We start from the raw sequence: 26749 nt of genomic DNA on the forward strand, positions 1-26749 counted from the left end.
AGCTGGGAATTTTGTCGCCTGAGGCAGAGCAGCAACTTTTGTCACATCAAAGTGTGCATCGTATCCAAGCCCAGTCAAGTTGTTTTGGCACCCGAAGCAGAAAAGCCCCATCCTTTCCATAATAAATAATGATTTGCTGTCCTTTCATTACACCCAATGGAAGATGGCCATCTCAATCTGCCTAATGGCATGGCCAGCCCTAAGGCCAGTGAACTGAAAACACCTGTGTGAAAAGTGTGTACAGACCTGCCTGTGTGTGAACTGCCAAATGGGTTTGGTGCAAGTTCACACAATTACATTGAAGATAGACCTGGAGTTGGAAAAATTACACCATTTGGAAAAGGCAAATTTCTTCACAGCCAACATGCATGCATATACAAGTCCGCATTGTACAACCACAATAGTCTCTGAAAAAGCATGCAGATATAATGCTGGGTGGGCTCTTAAGATTGGTTCATACTGTGACACAGCTTGTCATAAGCTAGAAGTAGCTACCCAGGCCTAGCCTTGCTCTGAGGCCTTGTATGATAGCAGATAGATCCAACCTATGAAGAAAACCCACCAATATGCTATGCAAACTCAGAGTGGCTGGCAAAACCCAGCCAGATGAGCAGGATATAAATATTATTATGTACAGAACATGAACATTGTCAGATGTGGATTGTTTCTACCTTTACCCCAACCTGTTGAGCCTGTGCATGTTTGCAGTATGCTCACTCTTGAAAAACCTTTCAGTTAATTCATATTAATCTCTTTAGTCAACATAGAAGATGCCTGGAATGGTTTCTTTTGGGGCTGGTCCAAAATACAGCTGCTGGGGGCAAAGGACAAGATTGCACCCCTATTCCATGTGAATGAACATAGTAATTTCATTATTTATACCCCACCCATCTAGCTGGGTTTCCCCAGCCACTCTGGACGGATTCCAGCACATATAAAAACAATAAAATGTCAAGCATTTAAAACTTCCTGATACAGGGCTGCCTTCAGATATCTTCTAAAGTTGCGTAGTTCTTTATCTCATTGACATCGGGGGGGGGGCATTCCACAGAGAGGGCACCACTATCCAGAGGGCCCTCGTATCTGGACCTGTGACCTGGCTGAACAATGGGGATGCTCCTTCAGGTATACTGGGCCGAGGTCAGCACCAACACTTTGAATTGTGCTCGGAAATGTACTGAGTGTTAAATTGTCCCAGCGGCTATTCCCAGTCACCAGTCTTGCAGCCATATTCTGGTAGCCCTAAGCAGGAGATAACCAGAGCATGCACTACTCTGGCAAGACCGTCTGCAGACAGGTAGGGTCTCAGCCTGTGTACCAGATGGAGCTGGTAGACAGCTGCCCTGAGCACAAAATTCACCTGCGCCACCATGGACAACTGAGTCCAAAATGACTCCTAGGCTGCACACCTGGTCCTTCAGGGGCACAGTTACCCAATTCAAGACCCGGGAGTCTCCCACACCTGCCTTCCCTCTGTCCTCCAAAAACTACTTCTGCCTTGTCAGGATTCAGCCTCAGTCCGTTAACCTCCATCCTCCAACCAGCTCCAGACACACAGGACATTCGCTGCCTTCACTAATTTCGATTTAAACGAGAGGGATAGCTTGGGTATCATATGTTTATTGGTGATTATCCAGCCCCCCACCCCACCCCAATGATCTCTCCCAGCAGCTTCATATAAAAAGCATGGGGGAGAGAACAAAGCCCTGAGACACCCCACATGTGAGTCTAGGGGTCTGAACACTCATCTTCCAACACCACTTTCTGGACACAGCCCAGGAGGAAGGAGTGGAACCACTGCATAACGGTGCTCCCAACTCCTCTAGACAGTCCAGATGGATACCACACTACCCAATGGTAGGACTGGTCCCACAAATGACTATGGAAGGAATGAGGGAGGCGTGGCAGGCTGGACCTCAGGCAGTTAAAGATCATAAGGCAGAAGCTTGCATAAACCTAACATGTTCTGAAAAGGGGTTGCTATGAGACAAGCTGCATGATAAAACGATCAGCATTTCCACCTGCAGTAAGTGAGTGATGACAATACTTTGCAGGATTGTCTAAATCAGGGGTGAGGATCCTGGTGCCCTGCAGATGGTTCTGTATTCAACCCCACAACATCTCTGGATGCCTGGCTCTGATGGGAATTCAGCAACAGTCAGGGTGTTTCTCTCTCTACAGAGGCATTCCCTGCTCTCAGGTGGAAATGCCTCTTCTAAACCGAGTTACAGATAGGTAGCCGTGTTGGTCTGCCATAGTCAAGACAAAATAAAAAAATTCCTTCCAGTAGCACCTTAAAGACCAACTAAGTTAGTTCTAGGTATGAGCTTTCGTGTGCATGCACACTTCTTCAGATCCACATCTGAAGAAGTGTGCATGCACACGAAAGCTCATACCTAGAACTAACTTAGTTGGTCATTAAGGTGCTACTGGAAGGAATTTTTTTATTTTGTCTTCTAAACCGAGGCATTCTTCCTCATCTTGCATGTTAGCAGGCACTGCTACTGGGGCGCAGCCACTCCGCCCGCTTGCAAAAAAAGGAAAGGGGAAAAAGCGCGCCATCAGGCAACGGGAAAGCGAGAGATGAAACTGCCGCTGACCACAATATGGTTTTCCTCGCCTCCAAATTTCCTCCTGCGATGGAGACACGAGGAGGAGGACGACGAAGTTTTTGCAAGCCAAGCGAAGAAAGAAAGGAAAGGAAAGGAAATTTCCTGTGCAAAACAGGAACTTGAGCTGGAGGCGGGGTGTCCTGCGCGCACACCCACGCCTGGATTTGACCAGCCCCCAATCCTCACCCAACTGGGGATCCAATAAATAAATTCCTGGAAACTTTACTTTCCTGGAAAAGCCCAAGGGGCAGAATGGGAGAGATTCTGGGGCGGGCGGGAGTCGCTTTAGAGTTTTATCTACAGTTTATTTATTTATTGCCCCCAGATGGTCCTCCTCCAAGCCGCCGCGATCCGGGTCGCCGGGACTTGGGCTGCATCTGCGCTCCTCCCTCCTCGTTCTCTCTCTTCATTATGAAAAGAAATCCCACTTTATGCACCAATGAATAGCAGGAAGGCGGAGAAAGAGGCGGCGGCAGCAGCCTCGCCATCAGCAGCTGTGCAGCGTCCGGTCTTGGGTAGGCTGGCGGTTCTGGCTCTGCTCCCTGCTGCAGCCAGACACGGTACTGGGGATGGTTTTTTGGGGGGGAGCGGGGAGCCAGTGGGCAGGGCAGGGGGGCTCCCGAGCAGCACTGCCCCGCCTCTTGGGGTGGCAAGCTGGAAACATGAACCTGAGGCTCCGGGCATCCCAGGGAGGAAACGTGCGCAGCCCCCCTGGTCCCCAACTCTGCCTGGAGGGGGAGCAAGGAACAAGTTTCTTTCCCTCGATTCCCCCCTCGAGGAGCTGCCTTGGGTGGGGGGCGAAGGGGTGCAGAGATGCTCCCTCCCCGTTCTTTGTCTTAGGTCCCAGAGGCCTCGCCTTCGGGTTTTTGGGGGGGCCGCTGGGGGGTAGTTTGCTGGTCTTGTGGGCTCCTGGGATTTGGTGAAGTCAGGAGGCGAGGGGTTGTTGGGTCAAAGGAGCAACAGCAAGGAGGGAAAACGAGACAGATAAACGGATGGTCTTAAAGGGGAATGGGTGGGTCCGAGCCAAAGCCAGGGTTCATAAAAACAGTATTTTAAAATAATAACTCACATATGCCACCCTTCCTTTGGGGAGCTTTGGCTGGTCTAGAGTGGTTTTACTAAAAGGGTTTGAATATTTCCCCTAAAAATTAGGAGTGGGAAATGGGTTGCCTGGGCCTTAAGGGAGCAAGGCGGCTGTGTCTCCAGTTACCCAAATTGTGTGTGAGGATGTGTCTTTTTATATATACAATTGTAAAGCTGAAGGAACTCAAAGAGTCATCTAGACCAACCTCCTGCAAAACATGTTTTAAAACCCTGCGCAAACCTCACCTGATCCATGAGGAGTTAAAATGTGGAATCGGCTCTTGACTACTTTGCCTTCCTACCTTGTTTCATCCCTGGCAGTCTAACTTCTCTCTTTTTAAAGTGTATTTAAAATTGCATCTACCCATAGCACTAGCATTTTCTAGGTGTGGTGTAGGGTTCAGGAGTGGTGCGGTGCCATGAGGAAGCCTGGAGTGTGAATGTGTGAATCTTAGAGTTGTAAGTGACCCAGAATATCATCCAGTCCAACCCCTGCAACACAGGAATCCTGGACTTCTTTGTGTTGGCTCATTGGTCCTAGACAAGAGACCCAGTTTGCCCCTTTCAGTCTCTGGCTTTGCAACAAGACTCAGGTAGCAAAGTCCCGTGGAGAGTGCATTAACTTATGGTCTGTGTGTGTGGTTTGGGAGCTGCACGGTCAGGGGAAAAACAATGCTGTCCAGGGTTGTAAAGACTGCAGAGAGAATAATTGGGTGCACTCTTCCCACCTTAGATCAAATCTGTGCTTCCAGGTGCCATAAGAAAGCTGCAGAGATAGCACAGGATAGTGATCTCTTTCAGCTTCTGCCTTCTGGAAGAAGGTACAGGGTTATAAAGACTAGGACTAGCCACCTGAGAAACAGTTTCTACCCAAATGCGGTTTTGGTTTTAAACGCAGTACGTATAAGGAGTCTCTATGGGAGTATATTGCATTCATAGCTGTCAACTTCCAGATTTGAAAATAAGGGATCAGCAGCCTCACCTGTCCTGGAGTCTACGGGATATCTAACAATCCCGGATAGCAGCAGGGAGCAGCGGGAAACGGCGCTGAAATAAGGAAATTTCCCACAAAAAAGGTGAAGGTTGACAGCTATGATTGCATTTAAAAATGGGATATCAAAGTTTTTAGGGGGCTAACCAGGTTGGGATAGCTGGGATAGCAGGCTTGTTGGTTTTTGAATGTCTTATGTAGATTTTTCAGTTTCGTTGTTCTGTATGGGACAATGACAATAAAGGTTATCGTACTGTATCGTATTGTCCTGATGGGAGCTGCAGAGAACCCATGCGCAGGACAAGCGCTTCTCCACTCCTGTCCAACTGTCCAGGTCAGAAGCCTGTGTTAAAAGAGCTCTCGGGGTAAGGTAATTTGAGATCACTAGCCATGATGCCTCTGGGCTACTGAAGGTGGCATGACACCTCTGGATATCCCTTGCTGGGGGGCAAAGTGGGGCAGGGACTGCTGTGTTTGTCTCCTACCTGCAGGCTTCCCAGTGTTGGCCACTGTGAGAACAGGAGTCTGGATGCTGATGCTGATATTTAATGATAGCAACCATTGCTGACAACAGGGGGGGAGAGGCTCAGGCCCCCTCAGCCTCTCTATCTGGCCCTCGGGACAGTCTCCCTCACTTGCCCTTAAGAGCCCTGAACTAAGACAATGCCTCTTGTCTGCTTGCCTTGGTCATTTGACCTTTGCCTGGTTGGAAAATAGAAAGGTGAGAGCCACATCTATTGCCCTGCAGAATCTTTTGCCTCTGCCCCCCCCCACAGCATGCGGCCCCCAGAAAGTTTCCCACAAGGCAGTGCAGCCTGGAGAATCTCCCCCTCCCCCGCCTGACTTGTTGCCTGCTCTTCCTCAAAGCTAGGTCCAAGGCGACTAACAACAAAATGCAAAAGAGAACAGTAAAAACAGCAAAAGCAATATAACCTTTCAAGAAATGAGTTGGCATCAAAGATAATTGGCCCTGTTCAAAGCAGTTGGCAGCACGATAAAGCAAAGCCACGAAGCCCCCTCATTATGGCCCTTGGGGACAATCCAGCAAAGACGCTTATCAGGACGAGATTCCCACCCCCCACCCCAGTTTCATCTGATCCTGCAGGGCTCCTCTGAAATATTTATTGCATGGGCGTTGAGCAAAGGTGCTGCTGTCTGATCTGGGCCCATGATGGGAAAACAGTCAGCAAGTTGTCATGAGCACAGTGCAACCTCAGCAGCCCTCCAGCAAGTTAAATTCACAAGGCCACTCTCTGTTCCCGTGAGGTTTGTGTTTGTGTGTGTTTTTGGGGCTCAGACGTAGAGCATGTTTCACATTGTGCTCTTTCAACGGCTCTTCTGCCGTTTTCCATGCTGGGCTCCTTTAGCAGGGCGGACAGGATATAAATGAGGTGGAGGAAAAGGAGAGCCTGAGAAGGACGTGGAAGGCACAGCAGAAATTAAATGGGAGCAAACAAGGGAGCCCAAGATGTTTCAGACCTTGCTGGTCCTCTTGCTGGTCCTTCAGAGGAAAGCAGAGCCAACATTCTGATTTCCAGACAGGCATCTACGGTATTCTAACTCGTTTGCCCAAAGTGACCAGTAAGGTAGCAAAAGGGGAGGAAGCCACCTTGGGCTGTGTCCAGTTGCCATTAAGGGTGGCACAGTGGGAAAGGCACAGATCTGATCCACTCGCAGGAAACTCCAGCATGCAAAACTCCAGTGGAAAGGCATGTCCGCTCCTGTTCTGCTCAATGGGGCTTACGTAGGAAGACCCCTCTGGACATCTTGGCCATGCGTAGGGCTGGCGAGATTTTTTTGCTGCTCTCAGTGACTTTACTTGGTTTGGTGTTACCCTCCTCCCCTCCTCCCCACCCAGCTACAAAATTAATTGCTAGGTAATTCGTAACTACACGGTGTTTGCTTATCAATATTTAATACACAAAATAATTTATAAATGCCTTCTTAAAGGTAAAGGGACCCCTGACCATTAGGTCCAGTCATGACCAACTCTGGGGTTGTGGCGCTCATCTCGCTTTATTGGCCGAGGGAGCCGGCGTACAGCTTCCGGGTCATGTGGCCAGCATGACTAAGCCGCTTCTGGCGAACCAGAGCAGTGCACAGAAACGCTGTTTACCTTCCTGCTGGAGTGGTACCTATTTATCTACTTGCAACGAGAGCTCACCCCGTCGCGGGGATTCGAACCGCCGACCTTGTGATCGGCAAGTCCTAGGCTCTGTGGTTTAACCCACAGCACCACACGCGTCCCTAAATGCCTTCTTAATTTGCTTTAAAATATTTCTCTTTTGGAACTTTAAAAGCCGTAGAAGAGACGTTCAGACAGCACAGTCAGGCCTCCTCTCTTTTCTCTTTCTCATTTTTTGGTCAATTAAAATGCAGCCCAAAGCCATTGTTGCTGCCATGCTGGCAAGAGATTTGCGGCTCAACGTCTACCCAAAGTGGCAGGGAGTGTTGTGACCATTTTGTATGATGGTAGATCCCAACTCCCATCATTCTTCTCTGGGGCTGATGGGAGTTGGAGTCCAACAGCACCTGGAGGACCACAAGTTCCCCATCCCGTGTGTGTGTGTGTGTGTGGATTTCTGCCTTAAATAGGGCTGGGGAACTTGTGTCTCTCCAGGTGCTGTTAGACTCCAGCTCCCATCACGGCTAAACACTTCAGGTTGCTTACCTCCTTCACTAAGTGAGGAAGAAACCTTTCAAGGGCCCTTCAATGTTAATGAAAATATCCCTGTGTTTGGAGGTAAACACAGCTGGATGCTTAAGGTGACGGTTGTGACATCTCTGTGTGATGCAATTTTGTTCCGTTTTAAATTTAGTGCAGTTGATGTTAGAGGTCACGGTTAAGGTGTGGTACCTGTCATCATGACGGTAACTCATGTCCTGGGTTATGACATTCAGACTGAGGTGTGTTTGGTCTTGTTATTCGGCTCACTGGTAAATATGGGTGTGAGTCAAACATAAATAAATCACTATGTAGCAAATTACGTGGAAATGCCAAGTCAGAGAAGTGTAAAGGGGATCAAACTGGTTTTTTGTCCTCCTCGTAGCTTTTTTTAACGACTCTTTCTACTAAGTTTATAAATAAATTATAACATATTTCATGGAAATAACATTGTAACTGTAGTTCATGAATCATAAAACAGTAAGTGTGGACAATGCCATATAAAATCCGCTAGTAACCCACAGTACGGAGGAGGAAGTATGGATGCAGCTTAGCTATATAATTATTATTACATTAAATTATATAAAAAAAGTATTGTCTTGACTTCTAAAGTAACCCTGAAAAGTAACCTTGAAAAGTCATTCAGTTTCTCCAATAAAATGGTGTCCCAAATCTTTTTTAACCATTTTGAAATGGTTTGTTATCTGTAAAGCTTTCCATTATGTGGCAATACAGATAAGATCAATATAGGGACCGGCCCTGCTGTTAGGTAGGGTGAGGCAGCTGCCTCAGGCAGCAGATTTGGCGGGACAGGAGAGGAAATGGAGGAGAGAGCTGTGGGTGCTGTGTGGCCCACCATCTATTCTCCAAACTGCTTTGCTGCCTTTAGTTGTAGTAGAGGACACTATCCTGCTGTCAGCACCAAAGTAAGATTCAACGGCCTATCAGTTGTCATCTGTGCACAGAACTGGGATGGCCAAATACCTTTTTCCTAGATGCCCGCCCCCTTAAAAAATAAAATGAAAAAATAAAATTGCCAAGCATGTAAACCTGAATGTGTATAAGTTGTGAGTTACCTGTACTCTGGTGAGATGTTAATTGGGGCAGTGCCTGAAGTTGTGTTGAGTAGCTCATCGTATCCTTTGTACAATGGCAGTAAAAAAAAGAACAAAGAACTTTCCCAGTGCTACTTGCCTTTTGAGATAGCATTTCACTTAAATGAAATCAAATGCTATCTCACAAGGCTAGCAAAGGAACATTTTATCAGAAAGTGTCTGAAGTCAGAAAAGGCTGTGTGCTGACCCCTGGAATTTGCATTCCGAGTGTTCCTTTTCTGCAAGCTCAGGACATTTGAGTGGAGAATCTTTAACCAGCAAAATTCTTCCTTCGGGCTTTAATGAGAGATGGGTGGAGGGAGGTATTAATAGGGCCAGGAGTGTGTAGCTTTTCTGAGCAAAGAGTTCAAAACCTGCCTGCCACGGTGTTTGTAGCAAAATAATAATAATAATAATAATAATAATAATAATAATAAAATTTATTTATACCCCGCCCTCCCCAGCCAAGGCCAGGCTCAGGGCGGCTAACAACCAATAATAAAAACAAGTTGATTAAGATACAATTTAAAAGATTAAGATACAATATTAAAACATTAGGGTGCAATCTCTTCATAGGAGGAGAAAGGAAAAAGGAAAGAGGGGGAGGGAATCAAGTTGACTCCAAGCCAAAGGCCAGGTGGAACAACTCTGTCTTACAGGCCCTGCGGAAAGAAATCAGATCCCGCAGCGCCCTGGTCTCATGAGACAGAGCGTTCCACCAGGCTGGAGCCAGTGTTGAGAAGGCCCTGGCTCTGGTTGAGGCTAATCTAACATCCTTAGGGCCCGGGACCTCTAGGGTGTTGCTATATATGGACCTTAAGGTCCTCCATGGGGCATACTGGGAGAGGCGGTCCCGCAGGTACGAGGGTCCTAGGCCATGAAGGGCTTTAAAGGTCAAAAGCAGCACCTTCAATCTGACCCTGTACTCCACCGGGAGCCAATGCAGCTGGAAAAGCACTGGGTGAATATGCTCCCATGGCAGAGACCCCGTGAGGAGCCTCTGCGTCACCACTCCCAAAAGAATGCAGAGTGTCTGTGCAAACTTAAATGTTTTGATGCAAATACAGAAATGAGGCCTGTCGTTTAAAGTGAATTGCATCTGTGCTATGGGGGAAGTCTTGTCTCGGTGACCTGTGTGTCCCCTAAGCTGACTGTGTGGAGGCTAACTGTGAATGAGTTGGTTCAAGGTGCCTTCTCTCTTCTAGGAGGGGGGTGTCTTTACCCCCCCCCCATTCTAACATGGAATGGAAAGTCCTTCAAATCTTCTTCTTCTTCTTTGGCAATCCCTTGTAGCTGAGTAAGATTGTCTTCCATAAACACGGTTTTAACAATGAGTCCATAAGTGACTGTGGAGGCCAATTCTGGATCCACATTTCCTTCCACAGTGGGGACATTAGTTTCCGGGCGGGAGTTGATCACGGTGTGGATTTGCCAAGCGTGCCTTCCTCTTAGCACGTTTCTCACTTATGTTCTGAGTTTGAGTGTCTTCAAAGCCCATGACATTTTGGTAAAGGCTGTTCTCCAACTGGAGCGCTCGCAGGCCAGTGTTACCCAATTGTTGGTGTTTATCCTACATTTTCTTAGATTTGCCTTGAGAGAGTCTTTAAACCTCTGTTGTTGACCACCAGCATTACGCTTTCCATTTTTTAAGTTCGGAATAGAGTAGAGTAATAATAATAATAATAATAATAATAATTTTTTATTTATACCCCGCCCTCCCCAGCCAACGCCGGGCTCAGAGCGGCTTACAAGCAATAATAAAAACAAGATGAATGATTACAAACTTAAAAACAAAAATAAAATACAGCATTAAAATAATGGAACATTAAAATATTAAAATGTAGCCTCATCGCAGGAGGAGAGGAATAGAGGACTTTCAACTAGAGCCAGTGTGTTGTAGTGGTTAAGTGCGGTGGACTCGTAATCTGGTGAACCGGGTTCGATTCCCCACTCCTCCACATGCAGCTGCTGGGTGACCTTGGGCCAGTCACACTTCTCTGAAGTCTCTCAGCCCCACTCACCTCACAGAGTGTTTGTTGTGGGGGAGGAAGGGAAAGGAGAATGTTAGCCGCTTTGAGACTCCTTAGGGTAGTGATAAAGCGGGATATCAAATCCAAACTCTTCTTCTTCTTCCTGGGATTTGTTTCCAAACCTGAGGAGATTAGTGGCCTCAATGAGCCAGCGGCTTTCTGGGCAGCTGCCCCCATCATGCCATCCACCCATCACAAGGGCATGATTCTGGGCAGCGGGACCTAGGGAAGCGAGCAGGACTGGCACATGACAGCAGGCTCCCAGTGCCAAGTTACTCTTTGGGTCCAGTATCAGCACCCGCCATGATTTTGCAGGGGAGTCTATCCTTTTTGGAAGGCGGGTGGCGCTGTGGGTTAAACCACAGAGCCTAGGACTTGCCGATCAGAAGGTTGGCGGTTCGAATCCCCGCAATGGGGTGAGATCCTGTTGCTCGGTCCCTGCTCCTGCCCACCTAGCAGTTAGAAAGCACGTCAAAGTGCAAGTAGATAAGTAGGTACCACTCTGGCAGGAAGGTAAACAGCTTTTCCGTGCGCTGCTCTGGTTCGCCAGAAGCGGCTTAGTATGCTGGCCACATGACCCGGAAGCTGTACACCGGCTCACTTGGCCAATAAAGCGAGATGAGCGCTGCAACCCCAGAGTCGGCCGTGTCTGGACCTAATTGTCAGGGGTCCCTTTACCTTTTACTGTCCCTTTTGGGATTTCTAGCTTTCTGGGCTCAGTGCCCTCTCCAACGTACAGAGCTATAGCCGCACCTGACACACCCTTCTATCCTTCCTATAGAGCAGTGTTTCCCAAACTTGGCTCTCCAGCTGCTTTTGGACTACAATTCCCATCATCCCTGACCCTGCTAGCTAGGAATGATGGGAGTTGTAGTCCAGAAACAGCCAAGTTTGGGAACACTGCTACAGAGCTTATAGCCAGAGATACCTATGCCCCCCTGGTTCTCTCTGTTCCACCAGGTTTCTGTGATGCTCACTGTATCAGGGCGGGTTGTATGGAGAGAGTCTCTTCCTTTAAATTCCTGGGAGTTTACCTTACTGGAGACCTCACTTGGAAAAACAATATAACTCAGGTGGTTAGGAAGGCCCAACAGAGACTCCATTTTCTCAGGGTCTTGCGAAAGAACAATTTTAAACAACAATTGGTGACCTCCTTTTAACGGTCCACAACAGAAAGTGTCCTCACATATTGTATCACAGTGTGGTATGCTGGCTTGACAGCCACGGACAGAAAGTACCGTATTTTTCGCTCTATAACACGCACCCGACCATAACACGCACGTAGTTTTTAGAGGAGGAAAACAAGAAAAAAAATATTCTAAACAAAACAGTGGATGTTTGATTTTTGTGGTTCATGCTGTGGCCACAGACATGTGATCTGACAGTGAGTTTGGAGTAGCCCAATGCAAAAATCCTGAGGATCCTTTGTAACCACGTTTTAAGTGAGGAGGGAAGGAAAAGCACTCAAGGGACAAGGAGCATGCGTGGGGTGGGTGGAGAAAGGATGCTGCTAATAATGAAGAAGAGGGGTATAAGGGGAGAAGGCTCCTCTCCCACTTTGCTCCTTTAAAGCAAGCAGGCTCTGCTTTTCTCCCTCCTCCCCGCTCATCCCCGGCTTAGCGAGCTGAAAAACTTTGCTGCTATTTAGCGAGCTGAGTGGGGAGGAGAGAGGGACAGAGAGCCTGCTTGCTTTAAAGGAACCAACCGGACAGGAGCCGCTTACACTTGTGGGCTCCTCTCCTCTCCCGCTTTGCTCCTTTAAAGAAGCAGGCTCTCTGTCCCTCTCTCCTCCCCACTCAGCGGCTCTTCTCCCGCTTTGCTCTTTCAAAGCGAGCCACGGAGGAGGGAAGGAAGGGGAACCATGGATCCTCTGCTCACGACTGCAGCAGATCCCCCCCGCGACCCGTAGGCATTCCCTCCATAACACGCACAGACATTTCCCCTTACTTTCTAGGAGGAAAAAAGTGAGTGTTATGGTGCAAAAAATACGGTATTTACAGAGGGTGGTGAACACAGCACATGATATCATGGGCTGTCCCCTGAGTCCTCTAGATGACATCGCAAGGGATCGTTGCCTTAGGAGAGCGAGAAAAATCCTCAGGGACGATTCAAACCCTGGCCAGTACCTCTTTAATCTTCTACCCTCAGGCAGGAGATATAGAAGTATAACCAGTCGTACCAACAGGCTAAAAAACAGTTTCTATCCGTGGGCTGTTAGGCTGCTGAACGGAAAATAATACAGTGCAACCGACTATCGGAGTTGGTGTGTTGTGCGACAAGCACACAGAGTGCAATGAGATCGAGTGTTTGTGGGGGGGGGAGAATCTCGGTTAATTTCATTGTACACAGGTTGTACATTGGCAATAAAGGTATTATTATTATATCCATAAACCCTTGGATAAAGTCTGCCTCTTAAATTTGGCCTCTCCCAATTGCTTTCTGAATTGGATTTCCCTTTAAAGTGGCACAGTATTCTTCTTTTTGGCATTGTTTCTAGATGCCTCCCAAACTTATGACAGCTGAAGAGCGCTCCATTCTCTGCCAGTGTCTGGAGCGGGGAATGCTTTGTTCTTAAGGGTCAGTTTGCTCTAAACACTGCGCTACAGTAGCTAAGAACAAAGAACTCGGGTTTGGGCCAGCTGACAGCCCTTGGAACTCAGCCCTTTATAATAATAATAATAATTTATTATTTGTACCCTGCCCATCTGGCTGGGTTTCCCCAGCCACTCTGGACAGCTTCCAACAAGAAGAACTTCAGTAGTAGTGAGTCCTCCGGAAAAACAATCTCTCAAAGGACCTGTTGATGGCATTTTTACCATTGTACCGTGGAGAGTGTATTAAATTAAGGTCTGTGTGTGGGGTTTGGGAGCTGCACAGCCAGGGAAAAAACAATGCTATCCAGGGTTGTAAAGACTGCAGAGAGAATAATTTGGTGCACTCTTCCCACCTTGGATCAAATCTATGCTGCCAGGTGCCATAAGAAAGCTGCAGAGATAGCGCAGGATAGTGCGCACCCTGGAAATGATCTCATTCAGCTTCTGCCTTTTGGAAGAAGGTACAGGACGCGGGTGGGGCCGTGGGTTAAACCACAGAGCCTAGGACTTGCCGATCAGAAGGTCGGCGGTTCAAATCCCCACGACGGGGTGAGCTCCCGTTGCTCGGTCCCTGCTCCTGCCAACCTAGCAGTTCAAAAGGACGTCAAAGTGCAAGTAGATAAATAGGTATCGCTCCGGTGGGAAGGTAAATGGCGTTTCTGTGCGCTGCTCTGGCTTTGTCAGAAGCGGCTTAGTCATGCTGGTCACATGACCTGGAAGCTGTACGCCGGCTCCCTTGGCCAATATAGTGAGATGAGCGCCGCAACCCCAGAGTCGGCCACGACTGGACCTAATGGTCAGGGGTCCCTTTACCTTTACCTTACAGGGTTATAAAGACTAGGACTAGCCACCTGAGAAACAGTTTCTACCCAAATGCAATTCTGGTTTTAAACACAATATAAGGAGTCTGTTGAGTATATTGTATTTTAAAATGGGGTTTCTGAGTTTTTAGGAGTTTTTGAATGTCTTATGTAGATTTTTCAATTTCGTTGACAATAAAGATATCGTATCGTATCATATTGTATCGGATCGGATCGGATCGGATCATAGTACAAAGTGGGGGGGGGGCAGTTGCTTTCCTTTCCCTCCCACCCCCAAAGTACCCACCCACCTGAGACCCAAACTGCTCTAGGAGTCTTCTGTTGTGGGGCAAGGAGACACACTGCAAGACTTTGTTTGTTTTGAGTCCTCTTCTTCTTTCCTTGTCTCCAACCCATTGATAGTGAGCAGGCAAGCAGGTGTCTCGCAGAGTGTGTTGTGACCCCTCACTTTGGGGCCTGCCTGAAAGCCCCACCCCCCATGGCGGTTATTTTATGAAATGCTTCTACAGTGGTACCTCAGGTTACACACACTTCAGGTTACAGATGCTTCAGGTTACAGACTCCGCTAACCCAGAAATAGTACCTCAGGTTAAGAACTTTGCTTCAGGATGAGAACAGAAATCGTGCTCCGGCGGCGCAGCAGCAGCAGGAGGCCCCATTAGCTAAAGTGGTGCTTCAGGTTAAGAACAGTTTCAGGTTAAGAACGGACCTCCGGAATGAATTAAGTACTTAACCCGAGGTACCACTGTATATGGGTCTGCACGAGGGTCTGCATCCATTCTTGGCCTTCCTCAAAGCAGATCCATTGAAATGAATGAACATTGGTAACAAGGGTCCATTAATTCCAGTGAATCCATTCTGAACAAAAATCGGTTGGCTGCAATCCTTGGTGGGCACAAAGACTTTTGTGGTGGCATTTTTTCAAAAATAAAAATAAAAATGGGTTGTGTTTAATGTGGACATAGTTCTTCATGAAGTTTTAAAAACTAAATAAATTTTTGGAACAAGGACAAGCACAGCTCCTCATAGAATACTCTGCAGTTTTATTTTTATTTTTGCAACATAACCTTGAAGCGTACCCAAGAACAGACCACCGGATTTTCTGGCAACTTGCTTTGCTTCTTCTAAAATATGTTTGAGGGAAAACCCCAAAACAGGATGGGGTGTGTGGTTGGCTTCTGTTTACTGTCCGGTTACCTGCTCTAAGCAGTTGATAGTTCAGTCGCTCATCCTGCCCTGATAGACCTCCTTGCCAAAGTTGCTCTGTATGAAGCTAAACCTGTTTTTGAGTGTTTCAGAATTGGTTTGCAAGCGACCTTGACTGTGTATCACAGAAAAGCACCTTGTGTTAACTGGTTCACTTCTAAGTAGTATCAACAGGTGCTAGATTTGGCTAAACTGCAGCTGACCCATTGCGTTCTGGGGCGGATTTGACAGGTATCAGACTCCCCACCCTCCACCCCCATTCATTCACAAAATGTTCCCGTCCAGTTGTCTGACTTTCAGACAGCTTTGCGTCAGATTCCAACCCACTCCCCCCGAATCACTCGGGACAAGTGGCTGTTAACTTGCTGAGATATGGCGATAGCTTGTGTACTCATAACAAACATGCTGAGGGGTTGTGGAGTGGGTTTTTAAATGACTGGATGTTGACTGTAACCAACATTAGTGCGCTTCTCGTTCTCTCTGTCCAACCCCCCAACCCATAGCGAGAGTTAGCTAGGCAGGAAGCAATGCGGGCGTCCTGCATCCGTCTGCATTGCAACAGTATACCTCTTATGCAAAATACCAAACGAGACAGGAAACTTTGCTTCGCTCGGCTGTCTCAGCGCTTTGCTGATACTTCCAGTCCCCGGCTTTTCCCTGCCTGCAATTGTGTTTTCTCCCCACTGCTGCTAGTGAAAGCAGAGGCCGTGCGTGGACAAAGAGAGAGGAGCAGACTAGAAGAGGTAAGAGCGAAGGCATGCTAAGCTAAGTGGGGGATCAGGGAACTACGGTGGCTTTCTAGCTGGATGGAGGAAGTGGAGAGAGGAAAGTTTTCTTCCCTCTCTCCGGACGCTGGAACTTGTGGACGTCCAACAAAGCTCAGGGTTGGAAGTTTTGGTGGAACACGCTGTCGCAGGAGGCAGTCATGGCCACCAACCTGGGTGGCCTTGAAAGAGGATTAGACAGTTCATGGAGGAGAGGGTTCTCCATGGCTGTGATCGATAGCTGCACTGGAGGAAGCAATGCTTCTGAATGCTGGTCATTGGAAACTGCAGGAGGGGAGATTCCTGCCCTTGTGCTCTGAGAATTTCCCACAGGGATCTGGTCGACCAGGTCAGAACATGATGCTGATTCGAGCGGCCACTAGCCTGATCCAGCAGGGCTGTTGTTGTGCCTGTATATTCTTATGAATATATATTCTGCATCCATCTTCATAATAATACAGTGCTACCTCGTTTTTTGCTAGGGACGCAGGTGGCGCTGTGGGTTAAAGGGAGGATGGAGAGGAAGCAGCTGGAGCTGAATCAAGGCCCTCCAGCTGCAGGTCCAGTTTTATCTGTTGGTTTGCAGGCAGTTATATCTGTTGGTTTGGGACACGGGTGGTGCTGTGGGTTAAACCACAGAGCCTTGGACTTGCCGATCAGAAGGTCGGCGGTTCGAATCCCCGCGACGGGGTGAGCTCCCGTTGCTCGGTCCCTGCTCCTGCCAACATAGCTGTTTGAAAGCATGTCAAAGTGCAAGTAGATAAATAGGTACCGCTCTGGCGGGAAGGTAAACGACGTTTCCGTTTGCTGCTCTGGTTCGCCAGAAGCGGCTTAGTCATGCTGGCCACATGACCCGGAAGCTGTACGCCGGCTCCCTTGGCCAATAAAGCGAGATGCTCGCCGCAACCACAGAGTCGGCCACGACTGGACCTAATGGTTAGGGGTCCCTTTACCTTTTTATATGCTATATGGTAATTTATGGACCTAATAGGTATCTAAACCCATTTGCACATGTTGCCATGGTCCATGCAGAATGTAGGCACCGTATATATAGAAAGGAGCAAACCAGTGATATTTGAGGGAGAAGGCTAGCAGGCAGGACTTACATCATAGGAGCCTACACAACACAAAGCACTGTTGCTGTTTGTAGGTTTTATTTCATTTCATTTGTTTTTTATCTTATATTTTGGAAATGTACATCCAGGGTTTTTTCCCATTAATTTTTTGGGGGGCCCCAAGAGAGTGGGTCCCTAAGCTATAGCTTTTTTAGCTTATACATGAATCCGGCGCTGCTTGCAGTGGCCAACCAGATGGGAACCCAGTGGGAAACTAGGCAGCAGAACATGAGCACAAGAGCCCTAACCATAGCTGTCAACTTTAAGATTTGAAAATAAGGGATCAGCAGCCTCGAAAATAAGGGATCAGCAGCCTCACCTGTCCTGGGGACAGTCTACGGGATATCTAACAATCCGGAATAGCAGCAGGAAACGGCGCTGGAATAAGGGAATTTCCCACCAAAAAAGGGAAGGTTGACAGCTATGGCCCTATCCACTGAGTGGGTCTATAGGGGAGGAGGAGGTCTTTCAGCTAATTCAGGGCCAAGTCACTCGGGGCTTCAAATCCCTTGAATTGGGGCTGGAAACCAACTGGCAAGAAAAGCAGCTGCCTTGATACAAAGGCCATTTTTGTTCTTCGGGATCCCCGGCCCAGTAATCTGGCTGCTGCATTTAGAAGCAGCTGAAGTTTCTGAGTCATCTTCAGAGCATGTCACAAGGACCCAGACTGGAAGTTATCAGAGCACAGAGTACTGTGGCCAAGGCATTTATGCCCCGTTTTAGTAGATGAACCAGGCAGCTCTTTGTCACCTGAGCCCTCCGGGCGCAGTGATGGATCCCATGAATGCTCTGTGGTGGTTTTATGAACAAAAATAGATCCAGAGAAGCAGAATTTCTAGAGCACTGGACAGGAGGTGGAACTTGATGTCCTCCAGATGTCATTGGCCTACACCTTCCATCCTCCTTGTCTATTTCCCATGACACCTGGAGCGGAAGGAAGTTTCAATCCAGCAACATCTGGAGGACCGCAGGTTCCCTGTCCACCTAGACCAGCCTCCTGCTTCCATAAGTGTCCGGTTAGTTGCCTCCAGGAAGTCTACAAATAGCGCCTGAACCCCATCCTGTTCTTTGTCCCTGGTGCTTGATAGTTAACAACATTGTTTGGGGTAGTGAATTGTCCCCCAGAACCATACATCTAAGGCTCTTGGCTCCATTCTAACCAGTCAGGTGAGAGTGATTCAACAAGGAAGGCGAGCTGATCCTTGTTGATCTTGCTTATCTGGCCAGTGTGAACATTAGCAAACCATGTAAGCTGTTAAAAGAAGTCCAGGATGTGATCAGTGGGGCACATTCTGAGTTAGTCTGCAAAGTTCTTTGCTGCCTCTTAAATCAGTGCTTTACGATGCAGCACAATGCTATCTCTGCCTGCCCAGAAGTAAATCCTGTTGAATTTGGTGGGGCAGACTTCACCGGACGTGAGGCTACGACTTTGGCTTGGACTGCTGCAATGCGCTCTGTGTGGAGCTACCTTTGAAGGTGACCCGGAAACTACAATTAATCCAAAATGCGGCAGCTAGACTGGTGACTGGGAGTGGCCGCTGAGACCACATAACACCGGTCTTGAAAGACCTACACTGGCTCCCAGTACGTTTCCAAGCACAATTCAAAGTGTTGGTGCTGACCTTTAAAGCCCTAAACGGCCTCGGCCCAGTATATCTGAAGGAGCGTCTCTATCTCCATCGTTCTGCCCGGACACTTAGGTCCAGCACCGAGGGCCTTCTGGCGGTTCCCTCGCTGCAAGAAGCCAAGTTACAGGGAACCAGGCAGAGGGCCTTCTCGGTAGTGGCATCCGCCCTGGGGAATGCCCTCCCACCAGATGTCAAAGAGAAAAATAACTACCAAACTTTTAGAAGACATCTGAAGGCAGCCCTGTTTAGGGAAGCTTTTAATGTTTATTAAGTTGTTGTATTTTAGTGTTTTGTTGGAAGCTGCCCAGAGTGGCTGGGGAATACCAGTCGGATGGGCGGGGTATGAATAATAAATTATTATTATTATTATTATTATATTATTTGGCCTTAACCTTTGGCACTGCAGCCTTTGAGGCTGTGCAGGAGGAATTCTTCATTTCCCCTGTGATGCGCCACTGAGAGCATGGCATGATTTTTACATGGTGGCCTTTTCCAGATTGCGACACTGTGGCCCTCTGACAGCCAGCCTTGCGTCATAGCAAAGAGCCTCAGCTGTCAGCTGGGGAAAGTCCATGGTTTCCTTTGTCTCGAATTCAAAGTCACAAGCCTTTGACCTGAAATGAAAGTGAAGTCTCAGGAAACGTAGGAGTGGGAGAGCAAAGTGTCTGTTTTGCCTTCAGAAGGCACCAGGCGCGACCCCTGCTGTCAGTCAGGGTCGCCATTATGAAACTAGATGGATCCATGCTCTGGCTTGGTATCGAGATCTGTCAACTGCTGTTACCCAGGCACGGTATTCAGTTTCTGGGGAGAGGACTGGTGTGTCCAAGTCCTGGTTGTAGACTTCATGGCAGCATCTGGTTGGCTGCTGTGGCAAACCAAATACTGGATTAGAAGATGGCCCTTTGGTCGGATCCAGCAGCCTGACTATTCTGATATTCTTATGCCTTCATGCTCCCATTTGCTTGCCTTGAAACCTTATTCCTTTGTCTCCTCACCCTTCCGCTACCATCCACCCTGCCTCCCACCAAAAATGAAGATTGTTCCTCTTGGATTGGACAGGGGCTTTTGAGGTTTGTTTTTTTGGGTTGGTTGGTTTCTATTTCTTTATAAAGCAGCAGGTGGTGGTTGGTTGAAAATTTGTATACAGTGGTACCTCGGGTTACATATGCTTCAGGTTACATACACTTCAGGTTACACACTCCACTAAGCCAGAAATAGTGCTTCAGGTTAAGAACTTTGCTTCAGGATAAGAACAAAAATCGGGCTCTGGCAGCGCGGCAGCAGCAGGAGGCCCCATTAACTAAAGTGGTGCTTCAGGTTAAGAACAGTTTCAGGTTAAGAACAGACCTCCGGAACGAATTAAGTACTTAACCCGAGGTACCACTGTACTACTTGAAAGTAAGGAAACCTCTAAGCAGTTTACAAAATTACAATTCCCCCCTGGAGTGGTTTAACACAATCACTCTTTCCACAATCACTCTTTTAACACAATCACTCTTTGAGAATTGCAGCTCAGACAACTCTCAGCACCCTGTAGTTCCCAGGATTTGGAGCAGGGGGGTGACTGTTTAAAGTGGTATCATAGGGCTTTAAATGTATGGTGCTGAAGGGACCAGGAAGCTACTTTCTACCAAGTTGAGCTATTACCCCAAACCGCTGCTCTGTCCCAGCTCCTGCCAACCTTGCAGTTCGAAAGCACGCCAGTGCAAGTAGATAAATAGGTACCGCTATGGTGGGAAGGTAAATGGCATTTCCATGTGCTCTGGCACTCATCACGGTGTCCCATCACGCCAGAAGCGGTTTAGTCCTGCTGGCCACATGACCCGGAAAGCTGTCTGTGGACGAACGGCGGTTCCCTCGGCCTGAAAGCGAGATGAGCGCCGCAACCCCATAGTTGCCTTTGACTGGACTTAACCATCCAGGGGTCCTTTTCCTTTACCTTACCCCAATGCTCTTCCCAGTCTCTATCAGTGAGGCTTTTGAGGGCTCTTTCAACCTCTCTCCCAGCCCTGGTACCCAAGATCCTTCTAAATGGAGGTGCCAGGAATTAAACATGAGACTTTCTCCAAGGTGCTCTACTCTTGATCCCATGTTCCCTTCCTCTGATTTCTTTTATCCCATCAGCCACTGCAGCCTTAAAGGCTAGAAACTTCTTTTACAGGGGAGGGGAATTCTTAGGATGATGAATGTTGCCCTTGTGTGGTGGAATAGCAAAAGACACGCATGATAAATGGTCTCCACCATTACCTGTGCACAAGGCAGGTAACAAAACATAGGGCATTGGGTTGGTCCTAGGAACACCCCTGCTTAACCAAACAATGGTTCTGAATCTACCTTTTCAACCATGAGGCCTAGGTCTAGGAACTTGCTGGTTGCTTTTAAATGCTGCTTACTCCAGGGGTGCTTCAGATATTTCCAAACTCTGAATAGGGAAGTAGGTATCATCCCCCCCAACACACAATCCAGACATTTTTAAAAAATAGTCTTGTACTGTGAGATCACATGATTTCTTCTTCTTCTTATCCTTTTGTATTGTCATTCCTTAGAGGAAGTCCAGCTGTCGTGTTCTCAGGCAGTGATGCTCTCAAGCTTTCCCTCCACAGTGTGTTTCTACAGGGTGATGCCCATTTGAGCTGCCACCATGTCTATGTACCTGAAGCATTTCACCGTTGTGGGGGATGATCCTGCTCAGTGGAACAATGACTACAGGAAATGGGAGGAAGAGGAGATGGAAGAGGAAGCGAAGACCCCTGAGACTGCCGTCAAAATCGACTCTTCCCCCAGGACCCCAACCTTCCGGGAGGTGATGAAGAAGTTGTTCCAGTCACACAAATTTCAGGTACGTGGCAGGTACCTGCTCTTATGTGATTGGAAACATTGGTGGCCAGGAGACCTCAGTGTTGTATGGCATGCCCAGCTTTGAAGGCAAAGAAGACAGAGGACTCTAGGGTTAAATTGGTGGCCATTGCCACCAGCAAGAGCAATTGGACTCCCAGTCAACTTGGGGTCTCCAAATACTTTGTGTGCTTTCCTTGTAATCACATTTTTTTTACTGCAGTTGTTCTTGGGGTGTCTTTTCCTCAAAGGCACTTCAAGCATGTTTGGAGCAGCAATAAAACACAGTTTTTCCATATCACGTTTTCTAATCACCTTCTTAAAGGATGACACTGGACTTCCAAGTTTAAAATTTGGCTCATAATTATAATTTTAAAAGCAATTACTTTTATTACACGTGTTTTGCAAATGTGTGAAATTCAAAGCACATTCTTTCCTCCTTATGTTGAATTCTTGCAGTGTGGTCAATCAGTTTGTCCCAGATGGGTCAGGGAGATGGTTGCCCTCCATGTAAAGCTTACAGTTGCAGCCACCTGAGATATGCCATGGAAACTGTGCATCGTATTTGTCATGTCCTTCAGGAGAGTGCCAGGGAGGAGTCTGTAGAAAGTGCTGGCCTGCAGGCCCAGGGGGTTGCCCCTTTACAAGCCACAGACTTTACGCTAAGAGAGTAGAACTTGGGGAAGGAGAACTTGAGGAAGAGACTTGGTGGGTCAGTTGCAAGGCTGGAGATCATGCGGTTAGAAAAAGAGGGCTGGAATTGGGTAGTTAGAAAAATAGTTGTTGGATAGCTCTTAGACAGCTACAGTGGTGCCCCGCAAGACGAATGCCTCGCAAGACGAAAAACTCGCTAGACGAAAGGGTTTTCCGTCTTTTGAGGTGCTTCGCAAGACGAATTTCCCTATGGACTTGCTTCGCAAGACGAAAACATCTCGCGAGTTCTTGCGATTTTTTTCCTCCCCCCCCTTTTTCTAAGCCGCTAATAGCCGCTAATAGGGGTGCTTCGCAAGACGAAAAAACCGCAAGACGAAGAGACTCGCGGAACAAATTAATTTCGTCTTGCGAGGCACCACTGTATTAGAAAGATAGCCGAGAGTTGTTTGATCCAGTGTTGTGTCTGGATCTTGTGATCCCCATCCTAGATTCTTGTTCACTCGATCCCTGTGGCTTCACCAGTCACACTTACTTCACCTCCTTTTACACGACTTTGTGTGTAAATATCAGTGGATCTTGTCAGTTCCCTGCTAGTAACCTATGAGACCAAAATCTGTGTAGAGTGGTACCTCAGGTTACATACGCTTCAGGTTACATATGCTTCAGGTTACATACGCTTCACGTTACAGACTCCGCTAACCCAGAAATAGTGCTTCAGGTTAAGAACTTTGCTTCAGGATGAGAACAGAAATTGTGCTCTGGCGGCGCGGCAGCAGCAGGAGGCCCCATTAGCTAAAGTGGTGCTTTAGGTTAAGAACAGTTTCAGGTTAAGTACAGACCTCCGGAACAAATTAATTACTTAACCAGAGGTACCACTGTATTTTTGTCAAGAGTTCACCCATGAGACCTGCAAGCAAGAGAGGACTTGCAAACTTGGAAAGAACCAAGTTCAGTGAATTCACTGACTCAGCACAGCAATGTTGTGGGGTCCTGCTTCCCTGGTTTTCCTGCTTCCCTGGTCCTGCTTCCCTGCTTTCCCAATTGAAAGAAATACACAAGTCTTCTCCTCAAGGTCTAAAACAGCCAGGAAGGCCGCGTTGTCAAAGAGACCTTCACCAGCTGAATCATCATCTGCACCAGCTTCAAACAGAACCACAAGACAAAACACAAAGCTCCTGAACTGGAATCTATGCCTAATCTGTTAGAAAGAGGGCAAGGAGCACATCTTCAACATAACTTAAGAGGTTTTGTTGTGAATGACAAGACATTGCATGCGGCACATGCTCATGGAATACTGATTGCTGCTAACAGAAAGCACCGTACAAACTTTTGAAAGCATTTTACTAGCAGACGCGCAGAAAACCCAGGAACAGGCTGTGACTTCGGATGTTGCCATGGAGCAGCTGGTAGAATAAATTCCACAGTGTTTCGATGGGAATGGGCAGCTTGTATTGCTAGTAGAATGCTCACCTACAATTATCCCATATCCACATATAAAGAAAAAATCCAGTTGCAATAGCATAGCAATATATGTGACAGGGCCAAGGAAAAATTAATTTGCAACTGTGCAACTTACTGTTCCAGCTAAGTTTACCTTTTCTGTAGTCCAAACTCTAAAACCTGATGTCTTGGTTCCTGCTGTAGTTGTATAAAGCTGCAGTTGTTGACTTTACGCTTTTTCTCTAGCATCAGGAAGAAGATAGCAAGGGCTGTCTTAAACGTATGTGACGCTGGGGTACAAAGATCTGCCCCCCCCCGGTTGCCCAGATTTTTTGACCTTTTTTAAGGGGGGGGCTCCAAAGTTGCTGACCTTTTTTAAGCCAAGGTTCCCCAGAGTTGTGGACCTTTTTAATAATAATAATAATAATAATAATAATAATAATAAATAATAATTTATTATTTATAGCCCACCCATCTGGCTGAGTTTCCCCAGCCACTCTGGGCAGCTCCCAATAAAGTGTTAAAAACAATACAGCATTAAATATTAAAAACTTCCCTAAACAGGGCTGCCTTCAGATGTCTTTTAAAGAGAAGATAGTTACTTATTTCCTTCACATCTGAAGGGAGGGCATTCCACAGGGCAGGCGCCACTCTGTCTGGTTCCCTGTAACCTCACTTCTCGCAATGAGGGAACCGCCAGAAGGCCCTCAGAGCTGGACCTCAGTGTCCAGGCTGAACAATGGGGGTGGAGACGCTCCTTCAGGTATACTGGACTGAGGCCGTTTAGGGCTTTAAAGGTCAGCACCAACACTTTGAATTGTGCTTGGAAACGTACTGGGAGCCAATGCAGATCTCTCAGGACACCACCACACATATCTCTGCTCAAGAAAAGAAAACAGGAAACATAAGGGGCCCAGCACAACAAACCAGGCTGAGGCGTCGGCAATTGAGCAAAGTTGGTCGCCTCGTGGTGTAAGCAGCGTGGGCCTCTCCATGGCCGCACGCCAATCCCAGATGCGCAGGAGGGCGGCGCAAAGCTGCCCGCAGAAGAGCCTGCTGCGGTGCTCCGACCAATGGATCTTCCCCAAACTCCAATTCTTGGGCCCCGGACTCTTGGCCTTGCCCCACACCCCTGGCACCTATAGTTAAGATGGCCCTGGAAATAGCAAAGGTTGGACAGAGTTTAATTGGCATCTGTCAAATGATGAGGCAGATCTGTGGATTTCATGCTTGGGCTCAACACCCTCACAGATGCTGGCCTGTTCTGAAAAGCTGAGCCAGCAGCATACGTTGGCCAAGATCTTTTCTGCAAACTTGATGCAGCTGAAATGGGCAATGGACAATCCGTATAAAAATCCATTAGAGGTCCTGCACACTGCATGGAACCTTGCATGTTACTGGAAATCAAATGGATGGAGCCAGTTTAGGAAAAGCATAGATGGAAGGGGAGCCAGGCAGCCATAGAAATACAGGAAATGCCTAGTAATTTAGCTTAGTATTGTTATCAGCAGCACTTCAAGGTTTCAGACAGGACTGTTCCCCAACCTTACCTGGAAATGCTAAGGATTGAGACTGGGCCTTCTGCACGCAAAGCATGTGATATCCCACTGAATATCTTCCCATTAAATCTGTCCTTAAATTGTGCAATATTCACCCACTTGGCAGGCCTCTTGGCAAATGGCCCGTTTTGCAATTTTCTTATTCTTACTTCATTTTATGTACTGGTACCTTAACATACCTGACTCATTTGTAAACCAGAAGTGAAATGGTGTGTACACACACACCTTTAATCTCCAGCAAAGAAATTGATCACGTTATGGAAATTCCACATAAGGAAAATCAAGTCTTTCAAATGTCAGGGTTTGAGTCTATAAAATGGGTGGTACTATAGTAAAAAACACACACACATGGGGTTTTAAAATAAAGTGATTTTAAAAATGTATAGTACACCACCATCCTGGTGAAGGTGGGTAGAAAATGTGATGTGGAAAAAACCTGATTGTACACAATAGCCCAAAATGTGAAAATCCAGGGCTATTTTCCAACTAATGTACAAACTAATTTTGGTCAACGTTGAATTTTTGATTCCGTATACTTTGTGTAATTTCACAAACTCTCCCCTCAACCTAATTTCCCCTTCACCTTCCTCAATTCTGGGATAGTGGTTTAGTCTAGGAAGACAGGGAACAGGGGTGCATCTAGATCAGTGTTTCCCAGGCTTGGGTCTCCAGCTGTTTTCTGACTACGATTCTCATCATCCCTAATCGCTGGTCTTACTAGCTAGGGATGATGGGAGTTGTAGTCCAAAAACAGCTGGAGGGCCAAGCTTGGGAAACACTGATCTAGATGCACCATCTCTGCTTCTCTGGGTGGCATTGAGGTGGGCAGGCTTCTCTGGGTGCCCCAGCAGAGCTCCTTGACCTGGGCATAAGGGACTGGGGGGCACGGGTACAGCTCCTTGCCAATGGCACAAGGAAGCCTAGGTATGTATCTTGTTGTTGTTGTTTAGTCATGTCCGACTCTTCATGACCCCCTGGACCAGAGCACGCCAGGCACTCCTGTCTTCCACTGCCTCCCAAAGTTTGGTCAGACTCATGTTTGTGGCTTCGAGAACACTGCCCAACCATCTCGGCCTCTGTCGCCCCCTTCTCCTTGTGCCCTCCATCTTTCCCAACATCAGGGTCTTCTCCAGGGAGTCTTCTCTTCTCATGAGGTGGCCAAAGTATTGGAGCCTCAGCTTCAGGATCTGTCCTTCCAGTGAGCACTCAGGGCTGATTTCCTTCAGAATGGAGAGGTTTGATCTTCTTGCAGTCCATGGGACTCTCAAGAGTCTCCTCCAGCACCAGAATTCAAAAGCATCAATTCTTCAGCGTTCAGCCTTCTTGATGGTCCAGCTCTCACTTCCATACATCGGGCTTAGTGGTGCGTTGCACCAGGGCGCTGACCTCTCAGGGGCATCCCAGCGAGTGAGGGAGCTGCGCAGCTTTGCCGGCAGCCTCCACTTTCCCTGCACGCCCCCCCCCCAGCTATGCCCCATCAACCATATGGCTGGCGGGCATGCAGCTTGCCTCCCAAGCCTCCGCGGGAGGAAAGCAACTCTGGGAAATGGGGGGGGGGGGGCCGCAGGTGGAATCTTTGAACCACAGCGCCGGATATGCTTAAGACGGCCCTGGTTATCCCAAATGGAAAACAGTATTGTTAAACTTGCATCCCAGCT

General features: G+C 47.7%; 1 protein-coding gene across 3 annotated transcripts in view; it reads left to right on the top strand.

The window, feature by feature from the left end:
* The first annotated feature begins 2490 nt into the window (after window positions 1-2490).
* HVCN1 (hydrogen voltage gated channel 1) overlaps window positions 2491-26749 on the top strand; it is a 30470-nt gene continuing 6211 nt past the window's right edge. Inside the window, exons 1-2 of one of the 3 annotated variants that reach the window (XM_079987616.1) lie at window positions 2491-3172; window positions 21207-21442. In XM_079987616.1, the coding sequence (XP_079843742.1) occupies window positions 21245-21442 (198 nt within the window). In that variant the 5' untranslated portion in view covers window positions 2491-3172; window positions 21207-21244. Of the gene's footprint in view, window positions 3173-14498; window positions 15840-21206; window positions 21443-26749 lie in introns of those variants that run through there. The other 2 variants (XM_079987618.1, XM_079987617.1) reach the window with 2 other exon arrangements.

The sequence above is a fragment of the Podarcis cretensis genome (assembly GCF_951804945.1).
Source record: "Podarcis cretensis genome assembly, chromosome: 8".
In the NCBI taxonomy this organism is placed as follows: Eukaryota; Metazoa; Chordata; class Lepidosauria; order Squamata; family Lacertidae; genus Podarcis; species Podarcis cretensis.